At 34.0% G+C, this 17,133-nt stretch overlaps 1 protein-coding gene across 7 annotated transcripts in view; it reads right to left on the bottom strand.

Annotated features, from left to right (window-relative positions):
* The window catches only part of LOC149808497 (protein unc-79 homolog), a 255,882-nt gene that overhangs the window by 38,180 nt on the left and 200,569 nt on the right, over window positions 1-17,133 (bottom strand). For all 7 annotated transcript variants that reach the window (XM_089978169.1, XM_089978143.1, XM_089978163.1 and 4 more), the window contains 3 exons: window positions 10,021-10,125; window positions 3,412-3,591; window positions 1,078-1,253 (listed from right to left, as the gene is read on the bottom strand). In XM_089978169.1, coding sequence (XP_089834295.1) covers window positions 1,078-1,253; window positions 3,412-3,591; window positions 10,021-10,125 — 461 coding nt within the window. The remainder of the gene's footprint in view (window positions 1-1,077; window positions 1,254-3,411; window positions 3,592-10,020; window positions 10,126-17,133) is intronic.

Raw genomic sequence — 17,133 nt, 5'->3', positions numbered from 1 at the left:
GAGTTTTAAAACCATCTCTGACACTTCTGAGCAATAACAAGAATATCAAAATTAGCTGCTCTGGCAGCCATATTGGAGTTAATAACAGTACCATTTTCATTCAAAATGAACTAGACTTTATAAGAAGTCATTATGTGAAAATCTATACACCATCCATTCAGGAAGAATAGTGATAACAAGATTTCCACATGGCTGCCATAGTAGCCATATGAGTCATCACATCAGCACCATTTTCATTTAGAACCAACTCGACACATAAAGAAATCTTCTGGTGAAAACCTCATGTTGATATGAATGTCCATTTATGAGGAGTAGTCATTACAAGAATTTCAAGATGGTTGCCATAGTAACCATAGTGGATATCAAATCAGTACCATTTTTATTTATGATGAATGAGATAAACCCAATGTCAATATCAATGTCCGTCTAGTAGTCACATCATGATTACAAGACTTTAAAGACAGGGGCTATGATGGCAATATTCCAGGTTTTATCTGCATCTCTCATTCAGAACAAATTAGACATCATAAGAAGTCTTCTGGTGAAATCTCCATAACAACTCTCATTTCAGGAGTAAAAGCAATATGCATAACATTTACCAAGTTTCATGGTGATCCACTGAAAACAATGAGACTATTCACATTCAGTGGTGTAGTAACCACCCAAGCAATCCTAGCAACTGCTGTGAGGGGCAGGAGGGAAGGTGACCTGGCTGAATGGTGCCCAAAATTCTCATTGAATAGCTTTATTTATTGGGAGTGGGCCCCATTTGTAAGTTTTGCTGGGGGTCTAGAATTCTTGTCATGCCAGTGGTCACTTAATAAAACTTTGTCATACACTACTTACAGCTGCAAGTCAAAAAGGAAAATAACTTATATGAAAATAGTAGAACTACAGTGATTTGTTGATGTGTCTCTTCAGGTGATGACCATACCATGTCAATCATCAAAAACTGCAGGACTAGTTGCACTACAAGACTGTGTGCTGAACAGAAACATAGACAGATGGACTCATGGATTCCTATGACAATCTATAAGATCTATGAGATTAACACATGTTAGATTAAGCAAAACATACCCTTGTTGTGTAGTAGAGGGTGGGTGATAAAGCCATGGCAGGTAGCGTGATATAGCTCGATTGTCCCTGCCATTACCACGTGTGATCTCCAAGGCAATAAACTGGGCAACACCAGACTTGACCTGACCTCCCAGTGTGTCTTCATTCATACTGCAGTTTCCACCCTTCATGTTGGTCTGAAGTTAAAAGAATATGCACAATACTGATATCAACCATTTACAAATATCTACCAGTCTTTTAAGCCATGTACCCATGTACATTCTTATTTATCTATGAAATAAAAATTCCAAACAATATCTTTTCATAGTGTTTGATATGAATAAGTTAATTACATTCTATCAATATAGAACAGCCACGAGAAGTTTGCTTCCAATGCAATGAAAAACAAATCGTAAGAAATACTAATGTCCAGCCGAAAGTATTAAGGTGAAAGGTATTCTTATAAAATAGTATTTAACAAAGGCTGTATAAAAGGAAAGTGGCAAAAGTGTTTATTAAATATGACATTTATGCAATTCAGCTGAAAAAAACTCATGGAACACTGCACAATTCTGCCAGATTTTTTCACATTAAATGAACTGAAATCTGAGGTTCTACTTTGCACATTTCAGCTTGGATTTGCTCAATGAAGTTGCTAGGCACATTCCAGCTTGGATTTGCTCAATTAAGTTGCTAGGCACATTTCAGCAAGGATTTGCTCAATGAAGTTGCTAGGCACATTCCAGCTTGGATTTGCTAAATGAAGTTGCTAGGCACATTCCAGCTTGGATTTGCTCAATGAGGCATATCACATTATTTATGACCTGAGGTTATGACACTGATATACACAAATATAACTTCAAGTAAAAACACCAGAGCTAAAACATCTGATGCCCATGTCCCTTCTAAATGTAGATATGGCCCCTCTTGTATCCAGAGTTGCCCATAAGGCCTGTCGAAAAGGTTGTTAATTTTTCTGCGAAAAACAATGCAGCCACCAACTAAAGGCATCATTTTTATTCTTAAGTTTTAAAAGATACTGGTAAATTATTGATATTCAACTTCTTGTTGGGGCACCATTTGTAGGTCTCTCCACATGATGAGGATCATCAACTTTATTGTATTAAATGCTACAAACCTTGTGTGTACAATGCTAAGCAAGTGACCCATGAACAGGGAATAGTACTATTTCTGTTCTCTGTAATTCACTGGTTACCTTTAAGTAATGTTCACCTTTACAGTGTGAACAACAACAAGGTGTCCATTTTTCATGACGACTTTGTATTTAATAGGCCTGCATCAAGCAGTAATTATGTAATTGTTTGACAATTAAGTTAATTAAGCTTGTGCATTAGTGACTTATAAAAGCTAAAAATATAATATTTTCACATTTCAGGAACTGAGATTATTTCATCATATCTTAATCAATTTACCTGAAATAGCTGGTAGACATTTATTCTATTGATATGGAGTGAGTGTTGTCTGTATTTGTAACACATGCACAGTACTACCAAATGAACGAATTATGAAATTTGAAGTTACTGTTTTCACCGATTTATATAAAAAAAAGCTCAATGGCTCTCTGGCTTCACTTCTGTTTTCAACTTTGATTGAGAAAAACTGAGATTTTTGCATTGTTCAGAAAACAAAAACCCTCTAAGACCCCTTCTGATCATGAGACATAGACTAATCATTGATGTGGCAACAAAGCCAAATCTATACAGTTGGAGATAGCAAGAGCAGAGGTGTGTTCCACAATTATTCAGAATTCACCACCTGAGTATGCAGAGATTGTGAAGTTGTAGGAAATCTCGTCAGTGGTGAACCCTCTTGAGCAGAATGCAAATGTGGGTTCAGTCAAGTGAACAAATTGACAAATATCTGTGGCCTACCATTTGATTTTCCTAGATGGTGTTTCTGTGTAAAAGATATTGCCCTTCAGGGTAAGGGGATTTTAAATGAAGCAAGTGCTTTTTCTTTAAAAGCCACTTGCCACAGGCCTGTCCCTGAAACTAATTTCTTTGAGCATTTGAGCATATGATATCAGGACCTGGAGGAAAACAGTGCTTTACATGAAATAATTCGAGTGGTGAATAAACACATTTCAATATAATATGATTTTGTTTATTTCAGCAAGTTCAACATTATGTCAAAATAATATTATAAAAAATAAGGCCATTTTTTGGGTACATGGAGTTTTAGTTTGGTAGAGTGGAATTTGAGTCAGGGTTGGTGATTTGTTTCAAGTAATGTGTCCTGAGCCTCTGTCTGAAAAGAAACCCTTTGCAATGAACACACAAAAAGTCCATGAAAATTAAAGTGAATATTAAAATGAAAGACTTCACTGCAATTTACCTTGACATTGTTAATGGTATGAAGATCACCTACAAATTCCATACAGTCATTAAGATACTGACGCATACATTCAGCGGCACAGGTGCTCATCAGCATGTGTGCATGGGTGTTGTATAGTGTCCCAATGTCTGCCACAATATTTGAAGAGCAGATTGTCCCTCCAGCATCCAGAACAACAAACTGGCAATAAGAATTGTACATTTTTTAAAAACTTTACACAGCAGTATATGAATCAATTTTCCTATATGATCCTACTAAATTGGTATATATATATATATATATATATATATATATATATATATATATATATATATATATATATATATATATATAAAGTGTGTGATGTGGAACTAATCCTTCCCTACACCAAATGCAGGCCATCCACAGAAGTGGATCTAGGTATGTGATGTGGAACTAATATTATGGTGCAAAAACCATTTTTTCACAGTCACAATGACCCCTTTGGACTCTAAGAGAGATAGGCTTCTTCCCAACCAAAGTGCAAGCCATCCTTAAAGATTGGCCTTGGCATGTGATATGGACTATTGTGCAGAAACATATTTTCTTCTTAAAGTATCAGTGACACTGACAACATTTTAAACCCAAAACTAAAGGCTACTTTGGTACCTCCAGAGCAAGCCATCTACCATGTCTGGTCCAGGCATGTGACACAACAAAACTAATGCTGTTGTGTGGAAACCATTTCTGTTTTCTTTCAGTCAGATAGACTTTGCCCTTTGACCCCCAAATCAATAGGTTCTTTGTTACTCTGGATGCAAACCACTTACAAAGCTGGTAACTATGGCTCATGGAGAACTCAAGTTATTGTTGAGATATGATGGACAGAAATAAGGCATAATATGCTATTCCTTATGGCAGGCAAATAAAGGCAAAAGTCAACAATAACGTTTTTGTGTTACACCTCTGAAGTAATGAAAACTTTGTAATGAAATAATATCAATAATGCCACATCATTATCAATTAACGTTTTATTTTTAATATTGCTGAAGGGACAATTTTTAAAATGACTCTCTTTGTAAAATCTTGAAAGATTACTCATAATGTAAGCTAGCTCAAAGATCAAAGTATCAATAATACTTACATGGACAGTGAAGGGTGGAGAGATGAGAAAAAAAAGATAATTAAAATAGGAGATATCTGTGATAAAAAATAAGAAATATAGAAACTATAGTGTTCAGCATTTGAATTCAAATGGTGTAGCCTTAAGAACTTATGGAAACAAAATTAGTGCTGGTTTTCATTTTTCCAGATGCATGTCAAACCATAACAACATCAGCTTTTTATCTGCATACATTTTTAGCATATTTACATGGTGGAGTCTGCCTACTGACAATCTACAGTACATCTTTAAGGGTAAATGTCAATGAATATACATGAATAAAACTTTCAGTTGATATAAAGTATAAAAAAACACACACTATTTAACCCTTTACCTCATAGAGCATAGTGACAAAGTGCAGCTCGCTATAAATAGAACACATGTTACCTAATTGACCGCATACGCATAGGCCTGCCTGTTAACTGTTAAGCAATGTAGTGTATGTTACGTTTAACAGCAATTTTAACCATTTTACATTTTTGGTACACATCTATTATATGTGGAACAATTTAAGAGTAAAGTCTGATTGTTATAGCTGTGTAATTATTTATCATGGAAGAATTTGTTATGTGCTTTAAAATCTGGAGAGAACTCGTTCACCGTCATGTCAGTGAGGCCGTGTGACCAACCGTAGCTGCCATTTCTCATACTCGAAATTTACAAGTTTTTCGTCTGTGTCTACATCACTAAGTCATCTAAATTTGATAATTTATAAAAACTAATTGCAGCCTATATCAATATCAGACCTTTACCGAGGTTATTGAATCTTTCATAGTTGTGATTCTAATCATGAAAACTTCGCAAGTACTGAATGAAATCTGCGACCGCCATTTTGGAGAGTGGAGATTATGACCCAGTTACTTTAAATAGCAGATATCGACCAATACATAAACAGTGACCACGTGATCTGACGTAATTGTCATTCACAGAAATGAATGTAGTATCTAATAAGGGGTTTTCCCCAAAGGTGGCGCTACGAAAACCGGCTTAAAATGGCTGAAGTTTACAGCAGACGTCAAAAGGCGCTTCTATGGGACTTTTGTAAAAGCGTCAAAAGTCGCTTCGATGCGACTTTTGTAGAGGCGTCCAAAGACGGTTGTATGAGGTCTTTTCAAAACATGATTTAATTTTTTTAAAAATCATTACTGACAGAAAATATAGTTCTTCACAGAAGCTGTAATAATATCATGTGTCCATTACAAATACTGTTATTTCTGTCACATATTAAACAATCCTATTGCATATTTTAATTACTTCAAAAGGTGGCAACTAAGCTACTAAACCATTAAACTATCATAGAAAAATTAGTTCTTTAATCTTGAGTCTTCACACAGAATTCAAAACAGTCAAGCTAATTTCAACAAAAGCAGGAGTTTTTTATATTCAAGTTGTCACCAGCAAATAGCTAAATGGACTATGCTGACTCTAAAAAAAAATGTTTATAAGTGTAGTAACACTAGGGGGCAAACACAAAGATTTTTTTTTTAACTGTTTAGTCCAGGAAATGTTTTCATAAGTATATCAAGTGTAGTGAAACTAACTGTACTTATGTAGTAGTGTTTTACTACCTGTACTTATGTAGCAGTGTTTTACTTCCTGTACTTATGTAGTAGTGTTTTACGGCCTGTACTTATGTAGTAATGTTACACTTTCTGTACTTATGTAGCAATGTTTTACTTCCTGTACTTATGTAGTAGTGTTTTATGGCCTGTACTTATGTAGTAGTGTTTTACTGCATGTACTAATGTTTGACTTACTGTACTTATGTAGCAATGTTTTACTGCATGTACTAATGTAGTAGTATTTTATGGCCTGTACATTTGTAGTAGTGTTTTACTACCGGTACTTATGTACCGGTAGTAGTGTTTTATGACCTGTATTTATATAGTAGTATTTTATGGCCTGTACTAATAAAGTAGTTTTTTACAGCCTGTACTTATGTAGTAATGTTTTATGGCCTGTACTTATGTAGTAGTGTTTTACTGCATGTACTTATGTAGTAATGTTTTACTGCATGTACTAATGTAGTAGTGTTTTACAGCCTGTACTTATGAGTAATGTTTACGGCCTGTACTTATGTAGTAATGTTTTACTGCCTGTACTTATGTAGTAATGTTTTATGGCCTGTACTTATGTAGTAATGTTTTACTGCATGTACTTGTGTAGTAGTGTTTTACTGCATGTACTTGTGTAGTAATGTTTTATTGCATGTATTTGTGTAGTAGTACTGCCTGTACTTGTGTAGTAGTGTTTTACTGCATGTACTTGTGTAGTAATGTTTTACTGCCTGTACTTATGTAGCATTGTTTTACTGCATGTACTTGTGTAGTAATGTTTTACTGCATGTACTTGTGTAGTAGTACTGCCTGTACTTGTGTAGTAGTGTTTCACTGCATGTACTTATGTAGTAATGTTTTACTGTCTGTACTTATGTAGTAGTGTTTTACTGCATGTACTTATGTAGTAATATTTTACAGCCTGTACTTATGTAGTAATGTTTTACTGCATGTACTTGTGTAGTAATGTTTTACTGCATGTACTTATGTAGTATTGTTTTACTGCATGTACTTATGTAGTAGTACTGCCTGTACTTGTGTAGTAATGTTTTACTGCATGTACTTATGTAGTAATGTTTTACTGCATGTACTTATGTAACAATGTTTTACTTCCTGTACTTATGTAGTAGTGTTTTATGGCCTGTACTTATGTAGTAATGTTTTACTGCATGTACTTATGTAACAATGTTTTACTTCCTGTACTTATGTAGTAGTGTTTTATGGCCTGTACTTATGTAGTAATGTTTTACTGCATGTACTTATGTAGTAATGTTTTACTGCATGTACTTATGTAACAATGTTTTACTTCCTGTACTTATGTAGTAGTGTTTTATGGCCTGTACTTATGTAGTAATGTTTTACTGCATGTACTTGTGTAGTAGTACTGCCTGTACTTGTGTAGTAATGTTTTACTGCATGTACTTATGTAGTAATGTTTTACTGTTTGTACTTATGTAGCAATGTTTTACTGCCTGTACTTATGTAGTAATGTTATACTTCCTGTACTTATGTAGTAGTGTTTTATGGCCTGTACTTATGTAGTAATGTTTTACGGCCTGTACTTATGTAGTAATGTTTTACTGCATGTACTTGTGTAGTAATGTTTTACTGCATGTACTTATGTAGTATTGTTTTACTGCATGTACTTATGTAGTAGTACTGCCTGTACTTGTGTAGTAATGTTTTACTGCATGTACTTATGTAGTAATGTTTTACTGTTTGTACTTATGTAGTAATGTTTTACTGCCTGTACTTATGTAGTAATGTTATACTTCCTGTACTTATGTAGTAGTGTTTTATGGCCTGTACTTATGTAGTGATGTTTTACGGCCTGTACTTATGTAGTAATGTTTTACTGCCTGTACTTATGTAGTAGTGTTTTACGGCCTGTACTTATGTAGTAATGTTTTGCACATAAATTTTGGAAGATAAACCTTGAAAAAATTGTACAATTAAATACAAGAAGATAAAATATAAAATGAACTATTAAAATTCTGAACATGTATAATGTTAACAGAATAAAGGTAACACATGTAAAAAAAATACTTAAAACTGGTGATATACAGAAAAAGAAAAAAAAACAAGGATCTATGGAGCTCTATCGCTTGTCTACAAATGATAATATTTTATATGGTGTCTACAAACAATATTATTTTATATGGTGTCTACAAACAATAATATTTTATATGGTGTCTACAAACAATATTATTTTATATGGTGTCTACAAACAATAATATTTTATATGGTGTCTACTAACAATATTATTTTATATGGTGTCTACAAACAATATTATTTTATATGGAGTCTACAAACAATATTATTTTATATGGTGTCTACAAACAATAATATTTTATAAAGTGTCTACAAATAATAATATTTGATATGGTGTCTACAAACAATATTATTATATGCTCATTTTTTTCCCCGTTAACTTTACATTGTCAGAATCGTTCAATATTCCCCGATACTGAACGTGCGCAACAATACACATATAGCATTCATGTGAATGAAGGAACTACTTTCTATTGTAAACAAACAATGATGCAGACACCAGCACTTCTGATTTGTAAACAAATCATATACACTCGCGTAAGAGGCTCTTTATGTTGTGGTTATTTAAATTTGTTTCTGAATGAACTAAAACATGTTTCATGGACTGCAAAAAAAAAAAAACCCAGCTGTTTTGACACATTCCGCATTGATACAATGTTACGGATTTAGGCTAGCTACATTATATAAAAGACGGACGATTATGTCCTTACAAATAACATACAAGTGACAAGGCATATACCATCTTCTTTATCTCGTGATAAGAATGGCAAAATAAAATATACTTAGAGTTTTACATCCTGAATTTCCTCAAAATGTTTTTTCTTAATTCTGCAAATCCGAATTACATGAGCCATGTCATAGGTTTTCAATCTGGATTATACATTTTGAAATTGTGCTGTAATTTCGATGATAAGTGCAACTGCATCCTCCTTACTGCACTCAAAATGAAATACACATTAAATTCCATAGCATCTTTTTGAAAATTGCAATTGAAAGACTTCATATTTTTCCCATGTTATGATTTCAAACATTCAATGACAGAAACAGAAACACATTTGCAGACATAAACACGCTTCTCCCATGCCACTTCAATCCGATGTATTTCATGTATAATTTGCACAATTGACTCCAGTCCAAAATCACAAACTTTCGTCGAATTGAAACAAAATACCAAAATATATTCACTCCAGATCAAATGGAAAAGTCGCTGCAATGCACATTCATTCACAATATGACTGCAAATTTAAATTTTAACTTGACATGCCATTTTCTTTCAAAAGTTATGTCGACCGCGCGACTAAGTTCAAATTTATCTGGGCGGAGCTATGTGCGCATTAATAATGATGTCATTTTGTAATGTCAAATCTGCGCTTGTGTATTTAGATTGGAATACGGCATTCATTCATTTACGTTGTTTATTGTAGTGTATTTTGTTTATATAATTAAACCTTAGATAGAATAAAAAAATGAGCATATAATAAAAAGGTTACTGCACTTGTATGGGAAAATATGAACTTGTTTTGTCGGAAGGATATACTGCACTCACAAGTTCGTGCAGTATCCATCCGAAAACTCGTTCATATTTTCCCATACAAATGCAGTAACCTATAAATATTGTATATGGTGTCTTCAAACAATAATATTTTATATGTTGTCTGTAAATAAAAATATTTGATATGGTGCATGACTCTGAATAACAGAATAAAATATTAGTATCACTGGAGGTAACTGGCATTTTCATTCCCAATCTGACCCTTCATCTTGTTATCTTAGTATCACTGGGGGCAGCTGTCATTTTCATCCTGAACCCAACCCTTTATCTTGTTATATACTAACAGCTGTGAGATAAAAATGATTTTACAGGCTAATTACATATCTCACCTGTACAAGGAGAAGAAAATTTTCATCAGGTAGAGATGTCTTGAATCTCATGGCCTGAACCAGCTGGAATATCACTGTCCTTGTCAGGTACAGTTTGTCCCTTTCCTGAAACAATTTTTATACCTGATTTAGCAGTTACAAAAAACCCAACTAAAAATCAATCTGCAAAATTCATCCAATAATTAAAATACAATATTTATCATACAGGCAATTTTTCTTTAATTTCTTTGAGATCAAATTTTCTTTTCCAGGATATATTTTTTCATGTGGTACAAAAATATGTGATACTTTAATTGGTGGCAAAGCCACATGTTAATATATTTTGTTTTTGGTACCACAAGATGAAACATATATCCTATTTATGCGAGAAAAAGCAAAAAAATCTTTTTATTATGCACCAGACTTGCTCCAGAATTTGAAGCTTAAAAAATAAAACTCACCCTTCAGCACAGACCCCCTCACTTTTTCATAAATTCACCTCACTTGGGTGAGTATGATATTAAATATGAGGTGAATTTTAGGCAATTTGCATAATCTCACTATATATATATATATATATATATATATATATATATATATATATCAGGACCCAAATCTCTGTGTCAAAATAATATTCACACACAGCACCCCACTCCCCTCCACCAACAAATCCTCCCATTATGACCCAAATTCCTGTGTCAAAATATCATTCACACAGTAGTCCAAACTCCCCTCCACCAACAAATTCTCCCATTATGATCAAAATCCCTGTCAAAATATCATTCACACAGTGGTCCCCACTCCCCATCACCAACAAACCATCCTGTAATGACCTAAATCCCTGTGCTAAAATGTCATTTTCACATAAAGGTTAATTACCCCCACAGGAAATCCCTCTAACTAAGTGAAAATGTAATTTATCTCTACTTCATGATGATACTTTTGACTCTATAGCACTTCAGTATCTTTATCAGGAATTTTCATATTTATTTTCCGCAAGTTTAAAGAAAAAATTATAGCTTACAAGAAGTGTTTAATATCATACTCAGTGTGAAAAGTACAATGCCTTATAAGTGCCCCTTCCTTCCATTTCTGACAATTTTAGGCAATTGGCATAATCACACTACTCAAAAGATCTATTCTTTTTTATATAAACAATATTTATGATTAGATATATGGCAAATGAAGCAGCTATCTCATGTATATATTGCTGATTTTTCTGAAGAAAATGATCTAGACCAAATACAGAAAGCATCAAACCCAACGATTGACAGGTTGCCCCTGTTAAAAAGTCTATGGCACTATGAGTTGTGTCTACTAATAATAATAATAATAATAAAGACTCTATTTAGAGAAGGTAACTCAGTTAGTTACAGAACTAATCTACCTTGAGGCCTTCTATCTGTTATGTACATTAAGTACAGTATATACAACATGATGTGAAGAATCTGGCTTGACACTAAATAATTTTTAAATTCAAATTATCAAGCCTGGAACACATGCACATGCATCTGTGAAAACATAAACATATGTAAAACATAAAATATCATCCTGCATTGAAAAATTCAATTATGAAAATGATGCAATATTACAGAAAAGCAGGCGGTATTTTTTGTACTAGAACTGTTCAATTTTCTAAAGATTTTATCCATTTAAGACACTGATTATGAAACGAAGAAATGCTAGGAGCCTGACTTATGTCACTGGGAATGTTGTTCCATACCAGTGGACCAGGATATCAAAAACTTTTTTTAAACAATTCCTTAATTGGCCTTGGTATAATGTAATTTTTACTTCTAACGGATCTTAAATTTGGAGTACCATCAGCATCTTGATATTGCTTAGATGGACAGGAATGGCTTTTCTGGATACTCTATACATCAATTTGGCCTTTCTAAGAAATATTCTTTCATGTATTGTTAAAACCTTTATATTATTCATTGCATCCTGAAAATTGTCTATACATTGATCAAGAATTAAATGGCAAAACCTCTTTTGGAGTCTTAAAAGTGTTGTTATGTTTGAATTAGAGGTATTACCCCAAATTAGATTACAGAAGTCCAGATATGGCTGAATATAACTTTTATAAAAGATGACCCTATACTAAAGAGGAATGTACATTTTGATTTTCTTCAGTAGCCAAAGATAAGAATTAACCTTTTTTGAAACATGTTTAATGTGAATAGACCAAGTAAGATTGTTATCTATGAATACATCAAGAATTCTATCTTGAGAGGTCATATTAAGGCTCACATTGTCAAACAGAACCTGGAGTTTGCTGCTATCCAGCTTGCTCATTTTTGTTGTGTTGTAACTAGGAGGGCTTTTGTTTTTTCTGTATTTATGATCATACTGTTTTCCTTGCACCATACTTGAAGTCTGTTGAGAACATCTTGTAAGTTATTTTCAAGTACTGTTTTGGTTTTACTCATCTCTGACAGTGTAGTATCATCTGTATATAGGTCAGTGGAAGAAACTGAAGTTCCAATCTTAAGAGGTAAATTGTTGATAAATAGAATGAATAACTGAGGTCCAAGGATCGAGCCCTGTAGTACTCCACAATTAATATTTTTACTTTCAGAAAGTTGACCATTTAAAGATACTTTTTGCACTCTATTGGTTAAGTAAGAAGTAAACTAGTTTAGGGAGTTTTCACTGCATTGATAAAGTTTCAGTTTTTCAAGCAAAATTTCATGGTTTACAAGATGAAAAGCTTTACGAAAATGAACCATAATAGTGCCTACTATTTCTCTTTGATCTAATGCTTTCAGCCATTTATTAATCAAAGATACATGTGCAGTTTCACAGGAGTGATTCTGTTGAAAGCCAGACTGATTATCATGAATAAGATCATAAGTGTTTAAATAGTTGAGAAAAGAATCATGTACATGTTTTTCTAGTAATTTGGAGAGACAAGGAAGGATAGAGATGGGTCTGTAGTTATTTACATCATCTTTTGTTCCTGCTTCATGCAATGGTGTAACCGTGGCAGTTTTCCGTATTTGTGGAAATTTATTAGACCTAATACTTTCATTACAAATGAAAGCTATTGTAAACTCTTTCCCACTATATCAGATATGCTTGAGTTTTCATCCTTGTTGTTGTGTTTTCTCAAATGTAAGCTATGTCATTACCTTACAATCTTGAAGCAACTGTACATCTTAAATGGAACAGTGACTATCATGTTGGTCTACTGAAGCAACTGTACATCTTAAATGGAACAGTGACTATCATGTTGGTCTACTGAAGCAACTATACATCATGGAACAGTGACTATCATGTTGGTCTACTGAAGCAACTGTACATCTTAAATGGAACAATGACTATCATGTTGGTCTACTGAAGCAACTATACATCATGGAACCGTGACTATCATGTTGGTCTATTGAAGCAACTGTACATCTTAAATGTAACAGTGACTATAATGTTGGTCTACTGAAGCAACTGTACATCTTAAATGGAACAGTGACTATCATGTTGGTCTACTGAAGCAACTGTACATCTTAAATGGAACAGTGACTATCATGTTGGTCTACTGAAGCAAGTGTACATCTTAAATGGAACAGTGACTATCATGTTGGTCGCCTGAAGCAACTGTACATCATGGAACAGTGACTATCATGTTGGTCTACTGAAGCAACTGTACATCTTAGATGGAACAGTGACTATCATGTTGGTCTACTGAAGCAACTGTACATCATGGAACAGTGACTATCATGTTGGTCTACTGAAGAAACTGTACATCTTAGATGGAACAGTGACTATCATGTTGGTCTACTGAAGCAAATGTACATCATGGAACTGTGACTATCACGTTGGTCTACTGAAGCAACTGTACATCTTAAATGGAACAGTGACTATCATGTTGGTCTACTGAAGCAACTGTACATCTTAAATGGAACAGTGACTATCATGCTGGTCTACTGAAGCAACTGTACATCTTAAATGGAACAGTGACTATCATGTTGGTCTACTGAAGCAACTGTACATCATGGAACAGTGACTATCATGTTGGTCTACTGAAGCAACTGTACATCTTAAATGGAACAGTGACTATCATGTTGGTCTACTGAAGCAACTGTACATCTTAAACAGAACAGTGACTATCATGTTGGTCTACTGAAGCAACTGTACATCATGGAACACTGACTATCATGTTGGTCTACTGAAGCAACTGTACATCTTAAATGGAACAGTGACTATCATGTTGGTCTACTGAAGCAACTGTACATCTTAAATGGAACAGTGACTATCATGTTGGTCTACTGTAGCAAATGTACATCATGGAAGTGACTATCATGTTGGTCTACTGAAGCAACTGTACATCTTAAATGGAACAGTGACTATCATGTTGGTCTGTAGAAGCACCTGTACATCTTAAATGGAACAGTGACTATCATGTTGGTCTATGGAAGCAACTGCACATCATGGAACAGTGACTATCATGTTGGTCTACTGAAGCAACTATACATCTTAAATGGAACAGTGACTATCATGTTGGTCTACTGAAGCAACTGTACATCTTAAATGGAACAATGACTATCATGTTGGTCTACTGAAGCAACTGTACATCATGGAACACTGACTATCATGTTGGTCTATTGAAGCAACTGTACATCTTAAATGGAACAATGACTATCATGTTGGTCTATAGAAGCAAATGTACATCTTAAATGGAACAATGACTATCATGTTGGTCTATGTTGGTCTATAGAAGCAACTGTACATCTTAAATGGAACAGTGACTATTATGTTGGTCTACTGTAGCAAATGTACATCATGGAACAGTGACCATCATGTTGGTATATTGAAGCAAATGTACATCTTAAATGGAACAGTGACTATCATGTTGGTCTACTGAAGCAACTGTACATCTTAAATGGAACAGTGACTATCATGTTGGTCTACTGTAGCAAATGTACATCATGGAAGTGACTATCATGTTGGTCTACTGAAGCAACTGTACATCTTAAATGGAACAGTGACTATCATGTTGGTCTGTAGAAGCACCTGTACATCTTAAATGGAACAGTGACTATCATGTTGGTCTATGGAAGCAACTGCACATCATGGAACAGTGACTATCATGTTGGTCTACTGAAGCAACTATACATCTTAAATGGAACAGTGACTATCATGTTGGTCTACTGAAGCAACTGTACATCTTAAATGGAACAATGACTATCATGTTGGTCTACTGAAGCAACTGTACATCATGGAACACTGACTATCATGTTGGTCTATTGAAGCAACTGTACATCTTAAATGGAACAATGACTATCATGTTGGTCTATAGAAGCAAATGTACATCTTAAATGGAACAATGACTATCATGTTGGTCTATAGAAGCAACTGTACATCTTAAATGGAACAGTGACTATTATGTTGGTCTACTGTAGCAAATGTACATCATGGAACAGTGACCATCATGTTGGTATATTGAAGCAAATGTACATCTTAAATGGAACAGTGACTATCATGTTGGTCTACTGAAGCAACTGTACATCTTAAATAGAACAGTGACTATCATGTTGGTCTATTGAAGCAACTTTACATCATGGAACAATGACTATCATGTTGGTATATTATCTCATCATGGATTTTAAACAAAAGAGCTTAAGGATTAAATGTCTGTTGACAAAAACAACAGTATTGTATTAAACAAACTGGCCATTTAATAAAATTCTCATATTTATCATTTAAAAACACCAACGTTTGTTCTACTTGTCACCATAGTTCATAATATATTCTTCCATATGGAATTCTGCAGACTTTTCATAAAGTCTCTCTTTTGGGCTTTCTTTCATTTTTTCTCTCTCATTCACTCTAATGTATGATGCCCATGCTTGACAGATATAAACCTTGTTTGAAACCTGTCTTATTTTCACATTATAAACAGTATATATGAAGATTTCATCATAAATCTTGATTCTAAAACTATCACTATCAATCACTGCTCATTGATAAAAATTGTTAAGTATGGGAGATTATAGAACAAAGAAAAACTATTAAGAATACAGAGAGCTTCAAGGGTTCAAGTAATACCTGGCTAAACAAGGTCAAAGGGATGACAAGGGTTTAAGTAATACCTGGCTAATCAAGATCAAATGGATGATAAGGGTTCAAGTAATACCTGGCTAAACAAGATCAAATGGATGACAAGGGTTCAAGTAATACCTGGCTAAACAAGATCAAATGGATGACAAGGATTCAAATAATGCCTGGCTAAACAAGATCAAATGGATCACAAGGGTTCAAGTAATGCCTGGCTATACAAGATCTAAGGGATGACAAGGGTTCAAGTAATACGTGGCTAAACAAGATCAAAGGGATGACAAGGGTTCAATTAATACCTGGCTAAACAAGATCAAAGGGATGACAAGAAGCTATGGATAATCTTGCTCTCTTTTTGATCATAATACCTTTGTTTCTCTAAATACATGCAACCATAATTAAAAATGTTGAAAGTTTTTTTTTTATCTTTGTCTCTGAACGAGAGATTTGATTTAAAAAATTCATAAATTGTTTTCAGAAAAATATTGAAGCAATTATCTTGATGACTTTCTCTTAAAAAGAGTGTTTGAAGTAACACACAAGTGGTGAAACTGTACATTAAAAGAGTGCCTGAAGTACCACACAAGTGATGAAACTATATAAAGGGAGGTGATCACTAATCCTTTCCCTTCTGGATTTATTATGTCCTTTTACATAATCTGAGTGTCATTCAATGTGACTGCTCCGGTGGCCTAGTGGTTAGAGTGTCCGCCTCGGATGTGGGATGTCGTGGGTTTGATCACCAGCCGAGTCATACCAAAGACTTACAAAAATGGTACTAACAGCTGCCTCGCTTGGCTTTCAGCATTAAGAGGTTAGTGTTAGGACTGGTTGGCCTGGTGTCAGGATAATGTGACTGGGTGGGACATCATGCTACATGTCTGCGGCATGATGTCCCAGTGCTAGACATCACTATAAACTGCACTGTATATGTATAGTAATTCATTGTATATAGTATAGTAATTAACTGTATATAATATAGTAATTCATTGTATACAATATAGTAATTAACTGTATATAATATAGTAATTAATTGTATATAATATAGTAATTCATTGTATATAATATAGTAATCCATTG

This window comes from Sinohyriopsis cumingii, chromosome 1 (genome assembly GCF_028554795.1).
Source record: "Sinohyriopsis cumingii isolate HCF-2022 chromosome 1, ASM2855479v2, whole genome shotgun sequence".
NCBI classification, from domain to species: domain Eukaryota; kingdom Metazoa; phylum Mollusca; class Bivalvia; order Unionida; family Unionidae; genus Sinohyriopsis; species Sinohyriopsis cumingii.
This window is presented reverse-complemented; position numbering and strand designations above follow the sequence as displayed.